Here is a 23051-nt window from a genome sequence, read left to right as displayed (position 1 = left end):
CAGCTGTGGAATGTGTTACCGGTCCCGAGGCAATTTCGATTCCATCGACTGTGGTGATAACATCATTGCTGGTTTTGGGACGCAGGGGGAGGTTAATCCTGGAGACCAATTCACGATCCACGTAGTTTCCTATAGCCCCACTATCGATGTATGCCTTTATTGCATGCAACCGCTTAGGCTGTTCCGGATCTACGAGGACCATTGGCACAGTGAAATGCGAGGTCTGAGAGTTTGTTTTCAAGCTCGGCAAGCGGACCCCTACGCTTGTCGGGCTGGGTCGTTTCCCGATACAGAGGTTTCATGGATTTTTTCAGCGGCTCCTACCACCTTCCTGGGCGGCCTTGCCGGGCAATCTCGTAGAAAGTGTCCAGAGGATCCACAATAAAGACATAAGTGCATCTGCCGTCTTCTTTCACGTTCCTTTTGCGCTAAAGGTCCTTTAACTCCTCCGATTTGCATTGGCTCTGAGGCTTCAGCCCCCTTGAGGTTAGCGTGGGTCTTGACTAACACCCGGGTCTCAAATTTGGACCGATCTGCTTTTCTGTTTTGAAGTCTGTGATCCAATTGGACCACTAATTCTATATATTCAGAGCACTCTTGGGGCGGATTTACAACTTGGGCCAGGACGTCTTTAAGTTCTCCGCGTAGACCTCGATAAAATAACGTGATTCTTTTATCCTCTGGCCACCCAGTTTCCACAATTAGTCTATTAAAGGTTGCATTGTAGGAAAGGAGGTCTTGATTGCCCTGTCGCAGAGATAGAAGTTCGTCATCTAGAGCCTACCCCTGTGAGTGACGAGCAAATAACCTTTCCATGCTTGCTTGAAATCTTTGAAAATCACGAAGAATCGGGTCATCTTGAGTTACCAGTGGAACTGACCAATCGGAAGCACTTCCGCTGAGATATGACAATACAAAGGCTACCTTGGTCTGGTCATTAGGGAAGGCCCCAGGTCTGCACAGGAAATGCAAACGACACTGATTCATGAATAGGGCGAATCGTTTGGGGTCCCCAGCAAAGCGTTCGGGTGGGGCCAGCGGCATGTTTCCAGGTAGATTAATCTGCTCCGGGTTACTGGAAAGCACAGGAGCGGGGTTCCCTCCGGAACCGGGTAAAGGAGTTTGTCCAGCTTGACCTTGCAAAAGCTGTCTAGCCAGGTCATCAGCTCTTTCCTTTGTTACAATCACTTCCCTCCTGAGAGCATTAGTCTCTTGACGAGCGGCGTGTACTTCGGCCCGTAATTCCCCCAGTAGTTGGGCCAACTGGTCAGTCTCGGAAGTTTCCATAGCGCCTGGGTGGGAATTTGTAGGAAGGCTTTGCGTTCTGTAACGCTCACCTGGCTCCCACGGAGGCGCTGGTCTGGTCTGGGTTGCTGTGGCCTCTTCAAGCATGATGCGCAGAATTCGGACCACCGATTGAACAGGACCCCCAAATCTTGCTTGTCTGGCCCGTAGGAATATCCTTCTGCAGATGAGAAAGGGGATTAACTGTCTGCTGACTAATGTGCTTGCTCCCCCCTTTCCCCGTTCGTTCTCCTCTGACTTCCTCCAAAACCCCCGGTTTAAGCTCACCTTATGGTTTGGAAGGATGAACTCTCCATCCTGCTTCTGATGCAGGGGCGCGCGTTCGTCCAGTTACTTCACTGGTTTTCAGAATGGCGCTGGCAAATCCACTTGACTTTACTGAGCGATACGCCGTAAGTAGGAAGATGCAAAAGTTCAAGTGTGAGCCTCCGTTTATGTTGTCTTTTTCTGTCCTTTATTTCAGGTGCAGAACAAAGGCGATGCGTTGAGGGGTTAAATTGCCGGGGTAAAATCAGGAGAGTCAGTGATGAGAGCGACCCCTCTAAATGTCTTTATAATTCCCCAGTAATGTCTTTTGTCTTTTCCCCATAGGGGCCGGGGTGCGGTACCTGCCAGAGATGTGGCGCCGACCCGAGATGTGGAATGGCTCACCAAGAATAGCCGGTAAGTAATATGGCTGAAAATCCGGCTTTCCTCTTGTGTTCCCTGGCTCACCTTTTGTCTCTTCTTCTCTCCCTTAGGTGCGGTGCAGAGATGTGGCGACCGGCACTGAGAGCCGCGATGGAGCCGGGCGGCGTCTCGGGAACAGGTGAGTGAAGCGCGGCGCTGCAGCGAGCAACGCGGTGCTTTTAAATGGAAGTCTTCCTTCAGGAATGCTGGCGTGAAGATTCCGGATGCAGGTAAGAAGGTTGAAATAGTTCTTAGTTTTCACCTTTCTCTTCTCTTATTCCCTTACAGGTGTTCCAGGTTCGAGGCGGGCGTGGCTGGAGTCCAGGTGCAGGAGCTGACACGGTGAGCGATCAGCTGCTGGGATGCAGAACAACGCGAAGCACGTGTGGCTGCCCGGGTGTGGCTTAAATAGTCTTGGAAGAAGTTCCAGGTGAGTATTCTTCCACAGCCCCACCCAAGTAACAAAATAGTTCCTTCAGAAAAATAGTCCCTCCTAAGCCTCATTTGGCTTGGTTCTTCATGCAGCATGGTCTGCATCAGGTGAGTGTGCAGCATGGTCTGCTTCAGGTAAGTGCACCAAACACTTCCCTTTATGAGCCTGGCGCCTATGGCGCCAGGACTGATGTGCAACATGAGCCTGGCGCCAACGGCGCCAGGACAGAGTCCAAAGAGCCCCTATAAAGGGCCGCTGGACTTTTACCCAGGGGCGTGATGCCTGCTCCCGGGGGTGCTGGGCCTGGCCTGGTGCTCCGGGGGTAGGCATCATGACAAAAACAGCCCACTCGTTCCTGATTGTCACACTTGTTGTGTTAGGTTAGAAAGGCTCGGAACGCCGCCAGACAGATGCCTAACAAGGCCACTGGGCCTAACTAGCCCATTGCCACGGATTCAAGAATTGGGATTGAACCCCTCAAAGAAATCCTTTCTAACCTAACACAACAAGTGTGACAATCATGAAAGACTGAACTTTGTTGTGCATAATGGAAGAGATTAATTGATATTAAAGAACAAGACCCACATTTCCATGTGGTGGTTGATGGCAACTGGTCATATATCAATGTGACTGTTAGTAGAATATAATTCAAGTGGGATATGGCGCAAGTGGTCATTGCATTTGTGAACAGTTAAACTTTTTGACCTAGGGCTCTGGTCTCTTCACTCTGACCAGTGCTTGCCAACCCACCAGTTTGGGAGATTTAAATGCGCTTTTTAATTACTTAGGTAGATAGCTCGACGTGGTGAGCCCATTCTCAGCAAGATATCATTTTATCCTAACGGCTTCAGTGGGTTCTAAGTACTTCAAATACTTAATACTTTCACCTGATTAAGGATATTGGTCACAATGCAACGCGTGCAGAGAGATATGTTGCAGGAATTCTAACGAATCATTAGTTAGAATAGAGGACAATAATATGACATTTAACCACTTGAAGTGTTTCTCTTTATGTGTAGAGGAAATACATACAGTTTTATGCAAATATGAAATATATTTGTATATTTTGTATTGTAAACAAACGAGTCAAAATGTACTGTTTCTACTTTTTGTTGAGTCTTGCATTAACAGGTATAACTTGCTGCCATGCTAATAAAGTGCACAGGAATTAATGTGTGTGCACCATATGATAATTGCCTGGATGTATGCAATGGATTTGATACACATCTGCATCTGATGAGAATAAGAGAACTGGGTTGCGAAGTTAGTAGAGCACAAAGGTTGTGTAAGATTCGCTGATGAAATAATATTCTGATAAACCTTCGCTTTCCGTATTTCTAATGCCTGGTGCTCCAGAGGGAATAAGGGGAATTGAACATACATTCATTTCCTGATTTGCCAAGACCAGACCATTCAAAGAACACATCTAAGCCACAAGCTTTATATGCGCGACAAGGCGACAAGGTAATGAAAATGCATTGAAGAGCAATGATCTGTGATTCTTGGTGATTCTTGAAAGATATGCGATAGGTTGTGAAATGGAGAGTCCATTTGCCTTAATGTGCGCATACAATGCATCTGTGTGTATAATAGCTGGGTGGCTTCGTCCTTTATTGAAACTCCTGGTGCAACACTGCCATGTTATGTTTGTGTGTGCTTGCCCCCTGGGTGCTTTGCAGGAGAATTGTCAGTGAAATGACCATTGCCATTAATCTGCAATCGTCTTTAATGGGAAGGGCGTTTTTAAAGTGATTGCATTTTTAGATTTGTCAGGTGTTATCTATATTCCACACATCCTCCTTCCAGACTTTGTTGGGGTAGTTAACAGCTTCTTGGACCGTTTCTAATTCTTCATGAATATTGACCAGAGCAGAGGCCTTTACATTTCTGACCCAACCATGATAATTGTTTTGGTGGTTCAAATTCTAGAACAGTAAAACTGGCACACCATTTTGTGAACAAAAGTGTAAAAACTAAAATACTCAGGTCTTTTGGCCCAATAGAAAACGAGAGATGTGTGTTACATGAAAGCGGATAGACCAAAACAACCAGAGCCTTCTCTATTGAGAGTTTTTTCTTTCCGCCATCAGGGAGGTCAAATACATCTGTTGCACAGCATTTTTTATAAACCATTAATTATGTTCTGTTTCAACAAAGAACACAAATGGCTGAATTGTTGGTGCTTGATTTTAGTCACAACAGACACATTTAAAGTCAATTGTAGTGTGAAACTCTTTTCTTCAGCTATGCTTCTTTTCCTTTTAAACATAAAGTAGAGCTGTGTTGATAATGTTGGATTGTCTAGATTTCCCTGCGGGCGGAATGACCACTGATTGACTCCACTCACTGCATCTGTGCTCCGCGAAGGTCATGAAAAAACACAGAGCTAAAATGTGCACGTGGCATCCAGAGGCCCCTCAGAACATTCCCTGGAGTGAAGCCTCTCTGATTGGCTCCCTTCTCCCACATCTCTCCACCAGGTGCACTGCAACAACATGTTCTCCAAAGGCGTGAAGATATTCCAGAGGGTTGAGTGTCTGTTCAAGCCACGCCTCATCTCGGACTGGGAGCCTGAGCCTGAGGGAATCACCACAGTCCTGGATGACAAAAACCCCAGTGCCAGGTTTGTCACCATCCCGCTCAACCAGCGTGTCGGCAAAGCCATCCTGTGCCGCTTCTACTTCGCCGACACCTGGATGATGTTCAGTGAGATCTCTTTCTCATCAGGTGAGATGCAAGAATCTGAAATGTAGTTTTCATTTCATACATTTTCTACCGCTTTGTAATATTTTGTGTTAGCGCTTTTGTCGATAGTCGCTTAATAAATTCAATAATTTCAATAAATTACCTTTCCTCTCGTTCCTTTGCTGTCTCATGTGGAGGCCAGACCTCTCCTTCCTTCCCACTTAGTTACGGTGTTCCTCAAGGCTCTGTACTTGGTCCTTTCCTCTTCTCTCTCTACACCTCCCTCATTGCCCCAGTTATCTCCTCCTTTGGCATCTCCCATCATTTCTATGCCGACGATACTCAACTTTTTCTCTTTCTCCTCCTTAACACCTGACCTCCACCTTAAACTCTCCTCTTGTCTCACAGCCATTAAGAACTGGATGTCCTCCTGGTTTCTCTCACTTAACACCGATCAAACCGAAGTCCTTTTCTTCCCCTCTAATACTATTCCTCCTCCCTCTCCTCACCCTTTCATCCACTTTCCTCCTTCCAATCTCCCTATCTCCACTCATGCTCGCAACCTAGGTATTCTCTTTGACTCCTCTCTCACCTTCTCGCAACATATTTCACTCACCTCCCGCTCCTGCAGATACCACCTCTACAATATTCGCAAAATCCGTCCCTCCCTCACATTCCATGCTACTAAACTCCTAACCTCCTCTCTCATCTTTTCCCGCCTCTTCTATTGCTCCTCTCTAATCTTCGGTCTTCCCTCATCTGAGCTTACCCCTCTCAAATCTATTTACCACTCTGCTATTCGTACCCTCTGTCTCCTTACCTCCCGTGACTCCATCTCCGCTTCGCTCTCTCACCTTGGCTGGCTACCTTTCCACCTACAACTTAAATTCCACTTTCTCTGCCTTGTTTTCAAAACCCTCCATGGTCTTGCACCTCCCTATCTCTCCTCCCTTATCTCCTTCTACAGCCCCTCTTGCCCCCTTCGTTCTGCTGACCACTTCCTTCTCACTGTTCCTCCTTCCCCCTGTGCTTCTTCCCGGTTCCGCTCCTTCCAACTTCTTGCTCCTCTGCATTGGAACTCTCTCCCCCTCTCAATCCGCTCTTCCAATTCCCTCACCTCATTTCGCACTTCCCTTAAATCCCTCCTCCTCCCCTCCCCACCTTGATGCACCCCCCTGCCCCCTTTACTCCCCCCGTTCTTTTCCCCTCTTTTAATCCCTCTCTCCCTTCTACCTTTACTTTCTTCCTCCCCTCCTATTACATTTATTCAATCCTTCCCCTGCCCCTCCCACAACACTCCTGTTCCCACTCCACTCCCCCCCCAGTCAATTGCTCTTTGCACTGTTTTGCTGAATGATTCAAGTTGTAATTTGCTCATAAAGTTACTGTTATTACTCTGTATTTTGTTGTTCCAATGTACAGCGCCTTGGTGTAAAGCGCTCTATAAATAAATCAATCAATCAATCAAATAAAATGAAAATGAAAAAATTAAATACATGAGGTAGAGTGATTTGCTATTTCACTACATATTACAGTCGTTTTTTGATATTTTAAACTGACTCTAGAAAGTTCCCGCTTCTTATTCACATTAGCATTGCAATGAACCTAAAATGCTGATTATGTCTGGAAACGTCATGAACATGAGTTTTCACAGCCCAAGTTGTTGTTCTCTTTTGCTCCACATCTGTCCTTCTTTGTTGTTTTTTATTTCTGCCTGTAACTCACTGCCATGAAATTGCCTTGTCCCAATGGGCCTCTGGGAATTATAATTGTTCTTTTATAATGCGCTTCATACCAGAGATTGGTTTCGAAGTGCAGGGATCAGGATTCCAACCTCTGTTGCGCTGCATTGTGTTACTTCCAAGACAACTGCGTTGCCCCTGAGCTATCTCCGTTCACCAAGGTGGGAAGCACGGGTAATATAAAATGGATCTGTCTGACTTTGGATAATCGCCTGTTTCCTAGTGTGATGCAGTGCGCAACAGCGGGCAGTGCTTTCAGTTTGGGGCAGATGCAGACATCTTTGCTTGTTATTGACAGAGATTCCATTGTTATGGATGACAATCTTTTATGAATGTTCATCTTCTTAGGTCTGTTGATGCCATTTATTATTGTGGCTGAAGTCGTTTTTGGAGCAGTTGTGGGAGATTGGGGAATATTTCCATGGCATTCATTAGCACACACAGGAACACACAAGTAGTCTCCCTCAACTTTCTGTTTTTGGATCTCTGTACGTCTTCTCACAGATGTCCTCTGCCACCACGCACAGCCGTCCATCCTTACTCTAATGCCACTCAGATCTACACGTGTGTTGGTGCTGCTCCCAGGATGTTTTGGTCACTTTCTGAAGAACTCATGATCCCGATGACCTTATTGGGCCTTTATACCGCTGTAAAAACCCTCTTGATGCACCTGTTCAGACGTAGCCTGCACAGAGGCCTTCCATCAAGAGTTTCAGTGCGTTATACACCTCCATTAAAAAGAACCTCATACTCGTAGATATACGTGTAGATGATACCTTTGTGAGCGTTATGGAATCAGGATCAAGAGCGGACTTGCAAGATGTATCTCCCACAGGTGAATGGAGGTAGAGCGCCCCTCTCTGGGACTCCACGGGAACTCGCCTTCCCTCTACAAAGCATGCCATGGTTATTGCATTCCATGGGACGTGACCGTACAGAACTGCTGGGGGACGCATTGCTGTCCAAGTACTGATCCGAAGGATTCTAAAGCACTTGGCATATGAACTGCCTTTTTTATCTATATCATTTTACACATCTTTAATATGAAGTCTGCAAAATCATTTATTTGAAATCTCAGCCACTGCACCTGTCAACTTGTGAGAGATGAAATGGAATGTTATGGTTACAAGCTCACCCATTGCTGCCCATCTGAACTGATCTTTAATTTTGCCTTCTGCAGACATGGAGATTTCAGTTCCACCCTTCTTTACACCCCCTCCTCTGATCACCTCTGAGACGACGGAAGCCCCCCCGCAAAACCAGAACACCACAGAGAGGAGAGCAGCGGGTAAGAGGGACCACGATCTGCAGTTGTGGCAAGGTGGGGACCACTTAACTGTTACACACTACATCTTCCCACAGTGTCTCTTCGTGGACGAATGAATTGGTGAATGAATGAATAATGAAAAGGCATCTATATAATAGGGCAAACCTTTATGAAATGAACCTTCTTCATGTGGCGATCTGCAGGAAGAGTTTGGAAATCGGTGAGAAACCGCACTTATTTTACTAAGAGTTTCCGATGTGGCGAGCAAACAAGGAATGTGATTAACAGGGATATTGTAATAATGTAATGAAATATAGAGATATGTTGAGCTATGCTGCCCCCTTTCATGGTCCTCATCTTTGCTCAAGAAAGATCAATGTCAGCATGTCTAAGTCTGACCATCTGAGCCTTAGGTGTCCCCTGTCTTGGATGCCTTTACTTTTACTATTCGGAACTGACCACTGGCCGACAGAGGAGTGCCCCATGTTAGGGCCATGATGGTGGCTTCCCCTACTCACAATCAAAGAAAGTGAAGACGGATGGAAGTAGAATCTCTGTTTGCATGGCTGAAGACTGGTCTGAAGGAAGTTACCTGCTGGGAAGAACATCCACCAGGGCTAATAACCTCTTTTAATAATATTAACTTAAATGAGCCTTCCAGAACTGTAATGCCTGTGCAGGAAGCATTTGTCTATCTTGTGCAAAACTTCACAGTATGCTAGGTTTACCCCTAAACAAAGTTAACAAACAAGGGGAAAGCTGGGCAGAAGGACACTATGGAGAATTGAATTATGTGTGAGTGTTTATGTATGGAGTGAAAGGGAGAGTAAGAAGTGTAGGAAGAAGGAACGTGGGCAAAATGAGAGATGCATTTCATGATTCTGCCCAGCAATGCCTTGCTCCTCTTTGTCCTTACGATTTATTTGTGGGTTCAGGTGTTCCGTTAAGTGATACATGGCACGTGAGAACCTCTTCAAAGCATACCACCTCGGGGTTGGTCGCATGGTGGAATTCTGGCTTTGTGTTGATTGGCCACTGTGATTGACTTATACGCTAATGAGTTATTGCATCTATTTATTTATTTATAACATTCATGTAACGCCCAAACCCTGGGGTATCAAGGCATTTGGTAAAGACAGTTGAAAGAGGTACATTTGTTCTCCAGCATGGGGTCTGGCATGGATTCACATGCTCATGAATATTCCCCGTCGTCAGGCTGGGAATCCTCGGTAAAGAAAAAACCAGTATCAGTTTCGTTTCTGATCTGTCTTTCGTAGTAATAACCAATCACTGGTCTCTGCGTCATACTGACCACAGCCAATGACTGCCCTCTACCTAAGCACCGCCTCTGGCAGCCATCTTCAGATTTTTACCGCACGTTCATGTGTTGGGATCCTCGTGCTATTGCTCTCGAGCGTTAGTGCTTTTTTCGCGCTTTTTTCACAAAAAAACTTCGATTCTTTCGGTCAAAGAGCCTCAAGCTCCACCGATCCTACATCCGATCAACGGGGACCCGTGTCGGATTCATCTGTGCCCCTCAAGGGTGAAGATTTCGTCGAGCTACACTTCGGAGGAATCCAGAAGCTTCTCAGGCCCGGTCTCGGAGATGGCCCAGGAGAAGGGAAGCTCGACGCCCGGAAAGCTGTTCAGGGTCTGCCCTGGATGCCAGCTGCAGAACGTCTTCAAGGAGGACGAACACTCTTTCTGCCTTTACTGCCTTCATGAGGACAAGACGCACGTGGAGAAGGACTGTGCGTTTTGCGGCAACATGTCGGAACGGACCATGAAGGACCGCCATCAACGTCTCGCCAACTGGCTGGAGGGTAAGAGCCCGTCTGGCGAGAAGAAGAAGAAATCCGAGCGGTCTTCTAAGACCTTTGAGGGCGCCCCGGCGACGGGGGCCCAACATAAGGCCAAGCACCGTGAGTCCGCTGGCACCGGGAGCGCCGAACGGTCGGGCTCTACGGGCGCCAGGCAGGGCGCACCCTCCCCGGCACCATCAACCACGAGCCAACGCTCTGGGTCGGGTAAGAGGAAGGCCGAGCACCCGGCGAAGCTCCTGGAGAGGCCCCGGTCGAGCTCTAAGGCAGAGGAGGAGCGTGGCAGTGCCCCCTCCCTCAAGGGTAAGGCGGTGAGCGCACCTAAGGTGGTGAAGGCCTTGATCCATCCGACCAAGCCCTCTATCGAAACGGTCGCGGCGGCCCTGGCTCAGCCTGTGGTGGCTGCACCAGTGGTGGCGACCTCAGGGCCCAGAATCTCCCTGCCTCCTCGGAGGGAGTCTTCCTTTGTGCCCATCGATAGGACCCCCGTGAAACCCTCCGTGGGGAAGAAGAAGGGGGGGCAGGGCGTCGTCGGAGATTCGGCCTCAACCTCAGAAGAGGAGCTGATCGAGGTCTTAAGCCACGGCCTAGGCGTGGAAGAAGGCCAGCCCGTCGGAATGGACCCCGACGCAGGTGACGATGACGACATCGTCGAGGATACCGACGGGGCCCCTGCTCGCCCGTCGGATTCCCCTCTGCCAGCGCCGCAAGACAACTCGGCGGCCATTTTGTTGGCCATACAGTCCTTATGCTCCGAGATAAGGACGAGGCTACCGTTACCGACGGAGGAACCTCTCCCGTCGGGGGATCCAGAACCGGGACCTTCTGGTGTTCCCCCTACCAAGAAAAGAAGGATCCATCCACCACCTCCTTTTCAACCGTCGCGCCCCTTCCAGCCCTCCTCCCCGTCCACCCGAGGGGATGATACGGGGACTGACACGGCAGCGACGGGTACGGACGACGAGGCATACGACGAGGATTTTCCGTCGTCGCCTCCCACCAGGGCTTCTCCGCCCGACGAGATCGGATCTTTCCACTCCATGATCTCCAGGGCTTCCGAGCTTTTCCAACTCTGCCCTGAGGAGAAGAAAAAGGAAGGCTTCCTTTATCAGCGGCGCGAGGCCAAGAGGAAGACCGTCCTCTCAGTGCCTCTGTTGGACGACATTTGGGATGAGGGCCTTTCCCTCCTCAAGAACCCTTCCACGACGCCAGCTAGAAGAGACCGGTACGAGAAAAAGTGCCGGGTCCCGGACACGGCCCCCCTGTGCCTCCGGGCGCAGCCTACCCCGGACTCCGTCGTCTCCGCGGCAGCCAGGAAGAAAGCGGGGGGGGTGCGGCCTCCACATCGACTTCCCCGCCGGACGGCGAGGGAAAGAAATTGGATGCTATGGGACGTAGAGTCATCTCGTCGGCAGCGACGACGATTAAAGCGGCCAACGCCTTGGCTATCGTGGCCCGCTATGACAGGGAGCTCTGGTACAAGATAGTTCCCCTGCTGGATTTTCTGCCGGACGACAAGAGGGCGGAGGCCCTTGAGATCCTGCAGGAAGGTGAGGTGGCCTCTGACCACGCCATCACCGTGGCGACGGACATCGCCGACACCGGGTTCCGCCAGCTGGGCAACGGCGTTTGCCTTCGACGTCGTGGATGGCTCAAAGCTACGGATTTCCGGCAGGACGTCCAGACCAGAGTCCTGGACATGCCCTTCGACGGGAACAACCTGTTTGGGAAGACAGTGGACGATTCCCTTCAGGCCATCAAGGCGGATACTGAGACGGCCCGGGCCCTTGGAGTCCTGCAACGACGGACGCCCTTTCGGAGCGGCGGAGGCAAGGGCGCCTCCAAAGGTTCCGGCGGCGGTTTCGCTTCCTACCGTCAAGCGGCCCGCTCGTCGTCGCAAGAGGCCTACAGAGGACGAGGCAAGTCTAGCGGACCCCGCCGTCGTCGCCAAGGAGGTCAAGGCGGCAAGGCCGCGCCCAAGCAGGATTGAACCGGCCGTGGGGTCGGGCCCCCACCGAAGCACCCCGGTGGGAGGCCGGCTGGCGGGCTTCGTCAGCGTGTGGGAGTCCATCTCCACCGACCGTTGGGTGCTGGACGCCCTGGCCCGGGGCCACGCGCTCGAGTTTCAAATTAGGTGCCCGCGCATCCCCCCCGTGGCCAGGAAAGAACTTCACGTCCCTCAACTTCTCCTGGAGGTAAAGGCGATGCTCAGAAAGGGCGCCATCGAACTCGTCCCAAGGAGGCTTCGGGGCTCCGGAGTCTACTCGAGATACTTCCTCGTGAAGAAGAAGACGGGAGGATGGCGCCCCATCCTGGACCTGCGACGTCTGAACAAGTTCATCAAGGCGCAGAAGTTCCGGATGGTCACCCTCCAGCACGTCCTGGGTCAGCTGGAGGAAGGAGACTTCCTATCGTCGTTGGATTTGGAGGATGCCTACTTCCACATTCCCATCCTAAAGGGGCACCGCAAATTCCTCAGATTCGTGGTCCAAGGGCGTCATTACCAGTTCAAAGCCCTTCCCTTCGGACTACGGTCGGCACCCAGGGTATTCACCAAGTGCCTCGCACCGGTGGCGGCGCAGCTGCGCCGCGAGGGGATTCACGTCTACCCCTACCTGGACGACTGGCTCATCCGCGCCAAGACGAGGGAGCTCGCCGTGGTCCACACGGCAAGGACCGTCCAACTCCTCTCGGACCTGGGATTCTCCGTGAACTACGCCAAATCCCACCTGGTGCCCGCGCAAGTCGCACTGTTTCTGGGAGCCAGGCTCGACACAGTGTCCCTTCTGGCCTCCCCGTCGGAGGAGAGGACCAGGACCATCTTGGGCAAGGTGCAACGGATGTTGGTGGCCGACGCGGCCAAAGTGAGGTCCATCAAGTCCCTCCTCGGGATGATGTCTTCCTGCATCTACCTCATTCCCATGTGCAGGCTCCGGATGCGCCCGTTGCAAGAATTCCTGGATGCGCGCTGGATCCAGACGACGGGCAGCTTCGAGGAAAGGATCAAGCTCGACGAGAGTTTCCGACGAGCGATACGGTGGTGGGGCACCCGCGCGCATTTGACGGCGGGCATGGACTTCCAGACCCCAGCCCACCAGGAGACCGTGACCACGGATGCCTCCCTGGAAGGGTGGGGAGCGCACACTGAAAATCTGTACGCAAGGGGACTCTGGCTCCCGACGGAGAAGTCCCTGCATATCAACGTCCTGGAGCTCCGTGCAGTGTTTTGGGCCCTCAGGTCCTTCCTTCCGTCCCTCAAGGGCAAGGTGGTGAGGATCTTCACCGACAAAACCACCACCATGTTTTACATCAGGAAACAGGGCGGAACCAGGTCCCCAGCGCTGTCCAAGGAGGCGCAGGACCTGTGGCATTGGGCCGTTGCCCAAGGGATTTTTCTGGTGCCGTTTCATCTGGCAGGGATAAAAAACACCATCGCCGACTCACTCAGCAGGGAGCTGCGCTCGTGCCACGAGTGGGAACTACGGCAGGATCTGGTGGATCGCCTCTTCCGACGGTGGGGCACACCCCAGATCGACCTGTTCGCGACGGCGACGAACACCAAGTGCCGGAGGTTCGCCAGCAGGTTTCCCCAGACGAGGAGCATGGGCGATGCTTTCTCGTTCCCCTGGGAGGGCCTGTTCCTCTACGCGTTCCCTCCCTTGCCTCTGCTAATCCGGCTCGTCAACCAGCTCAAGAGGTCACGGTGCAGGATGATCCTCGTCGCACCTGCGTGGCCGAGGCAGATATGGTTCCCGGACCTTCTGGACTTGTCAGCGTCCCCGCCGATCAAGCTGCCGGCGGACGTGGATCTACTCTCCAGGGAAGGAGGCGCCATCCTCCACCACGACCCGAAGTCGCTGAACTTGCAGGCCTGGCTCCTGCAGCGCTAGAGTTTGGAGGATACGACATACCGGCCGATTGCAGAGAGGTTCTTGCAAAGGCCAGGGCGTCCTCGACTCTTAAATGCTACGGACACAAATGGAAGAGGTTCTCTGTCTGGTGCCACGCACAGAAGATTAACCCTCTACGGATTACGGCCCCCCAAGTACTGCCGTACCTGCTGACGCTGGCCAAAGCTGGTCTGGCACACGCGTCCATCAAGATTCATCTTGCTGCGATCTCCCGATACACCAGAACCACGGGGCGGACGTCCTTGTGGTCTCATCGTCTGGTGAAAGAGTTCATGAAGGGACTGTTCAGATCGTTCCCGCCGGTGAAGGCTCCGGCCCCGGCGTGGGAGCTCAACGTGGTGCTGACCAAGCTCATGGGACCTCCGTTCGAGCCTCTGCACTCGGCCCCGTTGAAGTTTCTATCGTGGAAAACAGCTTTTCTTGTGGCCATCACCTCCGCACGACGAGTGGGAGAGATCCAGGCCCTTTCCTGCAAGGCCCCGTACTTGACTTTCCACGACACGAGGGTAGTGCTCAGGACGCACCCCTCCTTCATGCCCAAGGTACCGTCGGACTTCCATCTCAACGAACCCTTGGTGTTACCTGTGTTCTTCCCGTCGCCTTCGTCGCCGGCTGAGAGGACTTTGCACTCGCTGGATGTAGCTAGAGCGCTGAAGTTCTACGTGGACCGCACGAAGGGTTTTCGGAAGACGTCACAACTCTTTGTGAACTTTGGACCTGTCAATCAGGGGAAGGCTCTCTCGAAGGCTTCCATTTCCAGATGGCTCTCCGGCTGTATCATGTACTGTCATCGGTTGGCAAACCGACCGCTGCCTGGCCGTCCGAGAGCCCATTCCACCAGAGCGATCGCAGCTACCACAGCGTTCCTTTCTGGTGTGCCCCTGCTGGACATATGCAGGGCTGCTACGTGGAGGTCGACGCACACCTTCACAAAGTTCTACTGCGTCGATCGGGATTCCAGGGAGGAGTCCAGGGTCGGCCAAGCAGTGCTGCGCAACCTGTTCGCCTGAGGTGAGCCTGGTGAGGAGGTAAGATGCTTAATGTTGAGTTTGATGTAATGCTTAATGTTGAGCCTTTGCCACCTCCCGTGGTTGTGCATGTGTGTACTGCTATGTATTCTTTATTCATGAGCATGTGAATCCATGCCAGACCCCATGCTGGAGAAGGAACAAGTTACTTACCTGTAACTGTTGTTCTCCAGCATGGGTCTGGCATGGATTCACATGCGAACCCTCCCGCCTACCCCTCTGCGGCTCTTCACTTGGTCATACTGCCACTTCACGTGCTTCCAAATCTGAAGATGGCTGCCAGAGGCGGTGCTTAGGTAGAGGGCAGTCATTGGCTGTGGTCAGTATGACGCAGAGACCAGTGATTGGTTATTACTACGAAAGACAGATCAGAAACGAAACTGATACTGGTTTTTTCTTTACCGAGGATTCCCAGCCTGACGACGGGGAATATTCATGAGCATGTGAATCCATGCCAGACCCATGCTGGAGAACAACAGTTACAGGTAAGTAACTTGTTCCATACAAAGCATTAATCATACTTATCAAAGAGCCAAGTTTTTACTAGCTTTTCAAAGAGTGTTTGTTTCTGATGGCTGCAGGAAGAGAGTTTCAGGGTGAAGGTGCGGTAAAACGACAAAAGGCATGCCATGATCAAACCCCTGCGCCTGTCCAGCATTCCTATTTTGCATCTGGGTCCCCCTCTTCTGCTTTTCCCACCCCACAAGTGGTTGGGGTGCTGCACCAACAAGAGCCCACATTTACATTACATTATTCACAACACAAACTCAATTTTCTCTTGCTAGTAACACAATATTCCATTATTGCATCTCAATGGCTAATTCTCTTGACCTCGCATGAGTAGTCTGCACGGACTCCAAGTTGTGAGCTACAAGTTAGATGAAATGAGTGGAGAAGCACTCAACCCACTGAGCTCTTGATGGGTTCAAGTCAATTTCAATATTTCCATAACAATTTATATATTGTCACTTTCGTTTATATGTAATGTGTGCACTTTTCAAGGTACACTATAAAACATAGTATTGTTAAAGCTCATGAAAGCTAAACCTCATCAAATATTTGTCAAGTATGTAAATCGCAGATTGGCCTCAAATCATAGCTTCACCACTCAACCAAGGTGTGTGATCCTGGGAAAATCATTTAGTCGCTCTACGTCTTATCTAGGTGCCTGGAAGTGATTTAGTTTGCATAGTTTGCTATTTAAAAAAGCCTCACTCGTGGTTTACTAGGCTGAGGAGTTGCTCAGTATATAATAATATTCACTATTCATATATTGCACACAATAAAGTTAATAGTCCACTGGCTTACCCATGGCAACTTCTTGTAAGTTCCCTTCACATGATGCTATTGCGTGTCAAAGACTGAGGATCTTATCTCATCATAAATAAATGTATAAAGCGCACGTCCACCCAAGGGCATCTTGGCACTAAGCAGAGTACTTTCGAAGGCTAAGACTCCCCTATCCAGGGACGTCATTTCACCAAAATGCCAGGGGTGGCGGAAGTGACATCACATGACCCTTGACTCCCTGATGACATCACAGGAAATGATTTGACCCCACCCTGAAGTGATATCGCGGGAAGCGATGGAACACGACCTTTCACCCGTTGACAAAACAGGAAATGACATCACATAGCATTGTACACTACGAAATATATGGTTACGATATCACTATAATGTGATGTACATTTCATACAACAATGGGTCGCCATATGTATCGTTAAGATTATTGTGTATCGGCCAATATTACTAAATTGATGTGAATGCAAGCAGACGTCCATGACCAAATGATAATGATGTGTTATTATATAGCACTTTCGCTTAAGTGCTCTATATAGAAAAAATATACACCCAATATCACCCAACCTGTGTTGGTACTCATTTGTCCACCTCAGAAGGATGAAAGGCTGAGTTGAGGCGTTTAAGAACAGACTAAATCAGTGACTCACCCCCTGCAATGTGCCTGAAATAAACCTTTAATGAGTCTAGCAATTATTGTTTAGAATTCCAGAAAGACACATTATTCGGTATTCCTATTATTTTTTTTTAGAGTCAGCGCTGAAAGTGTTAGACTTGTGGCACTCCTGTTCTTATTTTTCTTCTCTTTTTTAAGGGGCCTGAACAAGAAAGCCAGCCACTCCATAAGTAAAGAGCCAGGCATTACCAAAAAAAAAAAAGTTTTTTTCTTTTTTTTCTTCTTTTTTTAGAGGTCGCAAGGGAGACCACAGAGGTTGCAAGGGAGACCTCAGAGGTCGCAGTTGTGACCTCTGGCGACCCCTAAATGACGACACCGCCCCTATTACAGATTTAAACAAAAAGAAACATATTCAATAACCTGCAAAAAGATAGATAATCTGCTGTTGCCCGGAGAAGTAATGAAAGGGAGCTCCAGAACCTTGCTGCAGCCACAGAGAAAGCACGCCCCCCCCCCACCCGACAGAGCCGCACCCGCGGAACAGTGATAGTGCACGACTCAAGGGAACGGAGTGGGCGATTAGGAACATAGAGGCGAAACCTGCACTGCAGGTATTCGGCCCTCTGGCCATAGAAGGGGCCAGTATACAATGTACATAGAGTTAAACTGCACCCTCTGGGCCACAGGGAGCCAATGTAGCTGCCGTTAGGCCGGGGAGATAGGCATGTAATAGGGAGTGCGAACCACCTGTCTAGCAGCCACATTTTATAGCACTTGAAGGCGGTGGATCAAATGTGGTGGCTGTGCTAGACACAGAGAGGATGATACTCCTGGTAATGTCCTTTTCTGTGACATCACTTGCGATAATGCCAATGTATATGCACATTAGTAGGTTTGCATGGTTTTTGCTGTACAGGGCCTCTTAAATCCCGGGAATGCCCTGGAGTGAAAACTAACATGTCAGTCCTCTGTTTTCTTTATAGTCCTTCATGTTATGTCTTTTATTGTGCTGTATATGTGTTAAAATGACATTTGCCACAATACTGTCAAAAGAGTGGATGCAGGGGAAAAGAGGGGCATGATTGGCACTGTACAGAACCTCGTGCACTGCAGGCGGCTTCTAATGCTCTTCTCTTCCTCTAAAGTGTTCTGCAAAATCATTTTGTAAATGCGGTCACCCTTGTTCAATGTAATCTCACAGTGTCTCCTCGAACCTTCATGCGTCAAAACATAAACTAAGTGCTCTGCATCCAACCAACAGTAGACTATAAGTGCTCTGCATCCAACCAACAGTAGACTACCCCTCTTGGATCCAGCATCCAATCAGTTTTCCATTGTTTCGACCATAGTTTCCCCTTGTAGGCCATGCGTTGGTTTGTCCTGCCATCTAGTGGATCCATGCGGAATTGTAAGCCATGCTTTGGTTGTCCTGCCATCTAGTGGACTCATGAGGAAATTGTAGGCAATGGGAAACAACGTCAGTGGTTTACAGCCAAGACCTCACATACTGTTTAGCAGCTCTCCAAATATGTATATATGTCTTGCAATTTGCAGACATTTTTTGTTAAGTAGAGTTCTGTGCGCAATGAAAAGAGCAACTTCCATTATCCGCTCAAAAAGGTTTTGTACTGAATCTCTCACAGATATGTTTCAAATTTTAAAATGAACTCATTCTTATATTCCCCTAATGCTTTTTGTTTTTATGCAAAGGGCTAGGCTTGGGTTCTATGAATGATACTGTGTTGCGTGACCTGTCCTGGGGCCACACCCCACGGACCCACTCCCTCCTCTGCACAGTCCTGCCCCCCAAAAGAGGAGAGGTTTCCCCAGTACATTTCTTCCATATTCAAAACTGGTAACTAGCATTCTATACCAATGAAATGTTCTGTTGATGGAGAACAGAATTTGTCCAAGAGATCCTAAGAAGTTTGCTGGGAATGGCCATCAGAGCTTTAAAGAAAAAACACTTCATCAGTTAAGGGAGAAACCTTGCGACTGAAGGGGCTTGATGGCAGAGGTTGATGTCCAAGTCATGTAACTCCCTTGGTAGTGTTCTGTAAGTCCAGCGCTTAATTTGTGGGGCTGTTTGCCAGGGCTCAGCTCTGGCACTTTTCTGTGAGCCTGGCATTTGTTGTCTCAGACTCAGTTTCATTATGTAGTGGTGTTTTGGCAACTTTGTTATTTTAACTGTCAGTCAGTAGTTGTCACACAGCAGACAATAGTGTTAACTGGGCATGTGCCTTCACCCTGTGCTAGCTCATGCTAGTGCATGAATCCGATCGCCCATAGTGGTGTGGTTGTGCTAGTTATCTATTTTCATGAATAACAATGATTTGGAAGTTGACAATTCTGGGCATTCATGCTGACACGTTGGTCAGTCAGCCTGCATGACATGGTGCAGCTGGTTATTTGCTGTAATAACCAGCAGCAGTGCCACAGAGGGTGTGTTGACAACACGAGGACATGAAGCAGCTTCAGCACTGGGCCAATGCCAAGACAATGGCCACTGTCCAAGAGGAGAACTTGTCCTGAGCAAACAAGAAGATCTTTCTTTTTTGTTTCACAGGAAGGTTTGTCAGTACAGTAATGGTTTTGCCTGCATTTGTCCATCAATCTACCAAAGGAGGAAAGCACCTATAGAATCAGAGCAAAGTGTTAACAATGATTATGTGTTTAAAGAAGAAATTAAATGAGTTCCATTTCAAGATACAACTAGTATGTTATTTTATGTTATGTTGATTGGTATTTGTAAATAGCATATCTGCCACAATCAGTGCATCCATTAACCCCAAAGTGCTGATGCGAGTTGCAGCTTTAACCCAAATATGTTGACACTATTGGGAGCCGCAGTGGAAGGTAGCAAGAGTGGCATGGAGATGCCCTCCCAGATATGCCAAAGAGGTGCTGCAAATTATTTGGGCCCTGGCACTTATTCCTTTACAAATGAAGCACTGTCTAAGTCCTATAGGTGCTTTGTTCCTTTTGTTTCTGTACATTTGATGGCACAGCATAACTAGACTCCTGAGGGTGTTGTGTCTTGCACTGCAGGACTGTTATTGTGGTTGTTTCATGTGTACCCTATAAAATTAGCCTACTTGAGGCACCCCACGTCTCTGCATTATTTTATATGTTACCACACTGTACCATTGTCTAAGCTATAGGCAGTAGTACAGCTCTACAGGAAACCCAAAGAGGCACAACTTATTTTTTGGAACCGTAACTGCAACCCCCTGAAGGTCAACTTACAATTCTTTAAAGCAAGTTTAAGTGCAGCGGCATTTGGAAGAACTTGGTTTTTGCAATTGCTGACGTTCATTAAAGTGAGTGCATTGCTTTGAAATCTTAACTTTCAAACTACTAATCCAGTGGCCATTTCTACTGCTTTTCCTTTCCTTTCACTGTGTGTATGGAAGTGTATGCTCTCAAGTGGTGTATTGTAGTTGTCATTTATGTAGCGCCATTTCCCCATGTGTATGCACTCAATGCGCTTTGTGGTTAGAATGCCCTCGGGAACCCAAGTCCAGGTATGGGAAGTTCTAAGAGTTTAGCTGAAGATGTGTGTGTGCGTTCTGCCTTAATTAGGACTAAGTAAAGTTGGCTAGGCTCCATTAAGCAACCCAGAGGTCAGGCACATATGCGGGTGCTTTCAGTGGTTGAGCTAGCGCAGGGGACTCGATGAGTGCCCAGCTAGACCGACATTTTTCATAGGTTGTCGCTGCATACTAATAGCAGAGGTGTTGAGGCATGTCAGAGGTTTCAGTGCGGATGGCTATGCATACAGCTAGACTGGATGTGTCGCAGCCATAGCTGCATTTTAGAGTGCATGGATGGGAGCCATGCCTGCGCATGTGTCCATGTATGTGGTGCGATTTATACATACCTTGCACCCAAATGGAGTTCATATTCGATGTCACTATTCCTAGATCAAAAGCGATTGGCTAGTCTCGCAACCGTAGGACTCCATAGATTTGAGAACTTGAGCAGTGGGAGAGATGCCCAAGTCTGAGGGGTGGCAGCAAGTGTAGAACCGAGACACTAGAGCAGCGGTAGAAACCTCAAGTCAGAGACAAAGCAGCAAATGGAACTGTGCCCAAATATGAGACACATCAGTAAATGGCGAACAACCCAGACTTGAGACAATTGAGCAGTGGGAGAAATGCCTAAGTTTGAGACACAGCACTGGATGGAACAAAGCCTAAAACATGAGGCACAGCAGTGAATGTTATAGGATAGAAAAATGGCAGAGCCTCCCCTAGCCCAAAGTGTACTGGGTGGGGAGGGAACGTTAAGAGAAAAAATCATTGAGAAAGACAGTTAGAGAGATGGGAGAAAGGAGGCAGAGAACAACAGCTCTATGGACAGTGGTCTCACGCATACCCCAGGGCCTAACAACTTTCCTAAACTAGGCCTCGTATGCCAGGTGCAGCCCTACACCCGTTGTGGCCCTGGACAGCATGCCTGGGGAAGCCCAGGCACCCACAGGGCTTTGGGAACTTTGGGCCCAAACTCAGAGACCTTGGCCCAGGTGTGTGAGGCAGTCCAGGGAGAAGAGCAAGGCCACCCAGCCTGAGCCAGGTGTGCAGGGTAGCGTGGACCCGGCAGCATGGCCATACCCCCAGTCGACCCACCTTGGGGTCATATGCGGTGGGCCCAGAAGACAAGACCTTGTGGGTCACGAATGGCAGAGCTGCCCTGGAAGTAATGGGAAGTCTTCCCTGGGGTGGTGGAGAAAAGTCACAGGCTGCTGCGCCCTCAGCCCTGGTGAAGAGTTGGCTCCAGCACACCGGACGGAGGACCGAAGAGTACGTCCCCCACCCACTTGGACCGCATCAGTACTGAGAAGAAAGACTTTGTGCCCTGCCCTGGTGATGTACGCTAGAGCGCAGCGGGGACTGTGGCGGCATCCCCATCGCAACAGGGTGTCACCAGAAGCAAGAGTAGGCCGCGGCAGTGACGTTGGCAGCCCCATGTGATGGATGGTAATGCCAAACAAGATCTTGTAGCTGTGGGGCAGCAGCAAATCTGGTGGGCCCCCGTGTGCCTTGGGGATGCCATAAAAGGAAGAGGAGACGCCGGCCAGCCGCGACGGTGATCCCGGCTGCCCCACGTGGTGGACGGGGCCACCTGGAATCCATGAACTATGCCGGGCTACAACTTAGGAGATACAAATACACCCACAAGTTTAGAGCGCTATTTAAGTTGTGTCTAAGAAATAGAAAATGGCAATGAGGAGCTCAATCAAAGGAAGGTGTCTAGGGTTGGAGAAGCAGGATAAATCCCATCCTACAGTGGCACTATGATGGTCAGAGTACTTGCTTTATGTGCATCGCTGCTTGCCATTTATACAATCACAAGATTGTGCCAGAATGACGAGCATTTGCCACAGATGCAACGAAAAGACACACTATGCCAAGTGCTGCAGAAAGTTCCCAGAGAAAAGCACCAAAGGCAATGCTCTGCTTGATTCTAAAAATGAAGGCGAACAAGCTGTTCTAACCATAGATACTGGCTGTGCAAGTCACTGTGCCATAATCAACACCGGTGGATTTGTCATGAGGGTGTGGCAGACTCGGGTGCCAAATGCACTCTGTGCCAAAGGCTGTGCCGGTGAATCGACTTGGTGGAGATGCAGGGAATGGAAGGCCACCTGACATTCATCCGGGGGGCTACTGTATATTGTGGCTGACCTAGAATGTATGGCGCGCCAGAGTCGAGGGGCAGTGTGCATGAAAGGCAGCCACGCGCCTGTGTTGAAGGTAAAGAAGAAATTACACTGGATGCTCGACGCGGAAGTCCAGGGCTTACTTACCAGTGAGTAGCCATCAGTAAGCACTTTCCAGAAGTCATGAGTAGGCACTTTCCAGAAGTCTTTAACTGCGTCTTTAGGTGTGCCAAGGCTAAATGCGGGCACGCTGCATGCGCGCTGCGGCCATCAAGCTCACCCCTGCCCTTTCCCGTTGGGTGCATAGTTTGATTAGAAGCCCAGCTCCACGGGCATACTTACCTCCTCTTCCCAGCCTTCATTGCACTTTGCACCTTTTAAAATACAAGTATGTCGTTTGTTTTTCAAGTAAACATGTTTGGGCTCAGTGTAGAGAATACAATGCAGCTTTTGTAGAAATTACAGGATGTACTCCTGGATTTCTTTGGTGAAATTTGAGTTGAGGCCGCCCTTGGACAGTTTTTTGATCCATCCCAACTTTTGACCACTTGTACAATTTATTGTGGCCACGTATATTGACTGTACATCTTTTTTCTATAACAACTAAACTGATG

General features: G+C 49.4%; 1 protein-coding gene across 4 annotated transcripts in view; it reads left to right on the top strand.

Moving 5' to 3' along the window:
• Positions 1–23051, top strand: part of LOC138471948 (discoidin domain-containing receptor 2-like) — a 679729-nt gene that overhangs the window by 607072 nt on the left and 49606 nt on the right. For 3 of the 4 annotated variants that reach the window (XM_069609834.1, XM_069609835.1, XM_069609837.1), the window contains 2 exons: positions 4888–5134; positions 8015–8155. In XM_069609834.1, coding sequence (XP_069465935.1) covers positions 4888–5134; positions 8015–8155 — 388 coding nt within the window. The remainder of the gene's footprint in view (positions 1–4887; positions 5135–8014; positions 8156–23051) is intronic. The other variant, XM_069609836.1, reaches the window with a different exon arrangement.

This window comes from Ambystoma mexicanum, chromosome 8 (genome assembly GCF_040938575.1).
Source record: "Ambystoma mexicanum isolate Mex_15411 chromosome 8, UKY_AmexF1_1, whole genome shotgun sequence".
Classification (NCBI taxonomy): Eukaryota; Metazoa; Chordata; class Amphibia; order Caudata; family Ambystomatidae; genus Ambystoma; species Ambystoma mexicanum.
The sequence above is the reverse complement of the archived record's forward strand: the minus strand, read 5'-3'. Positions and strand labels throughout refer to the sequence as shown.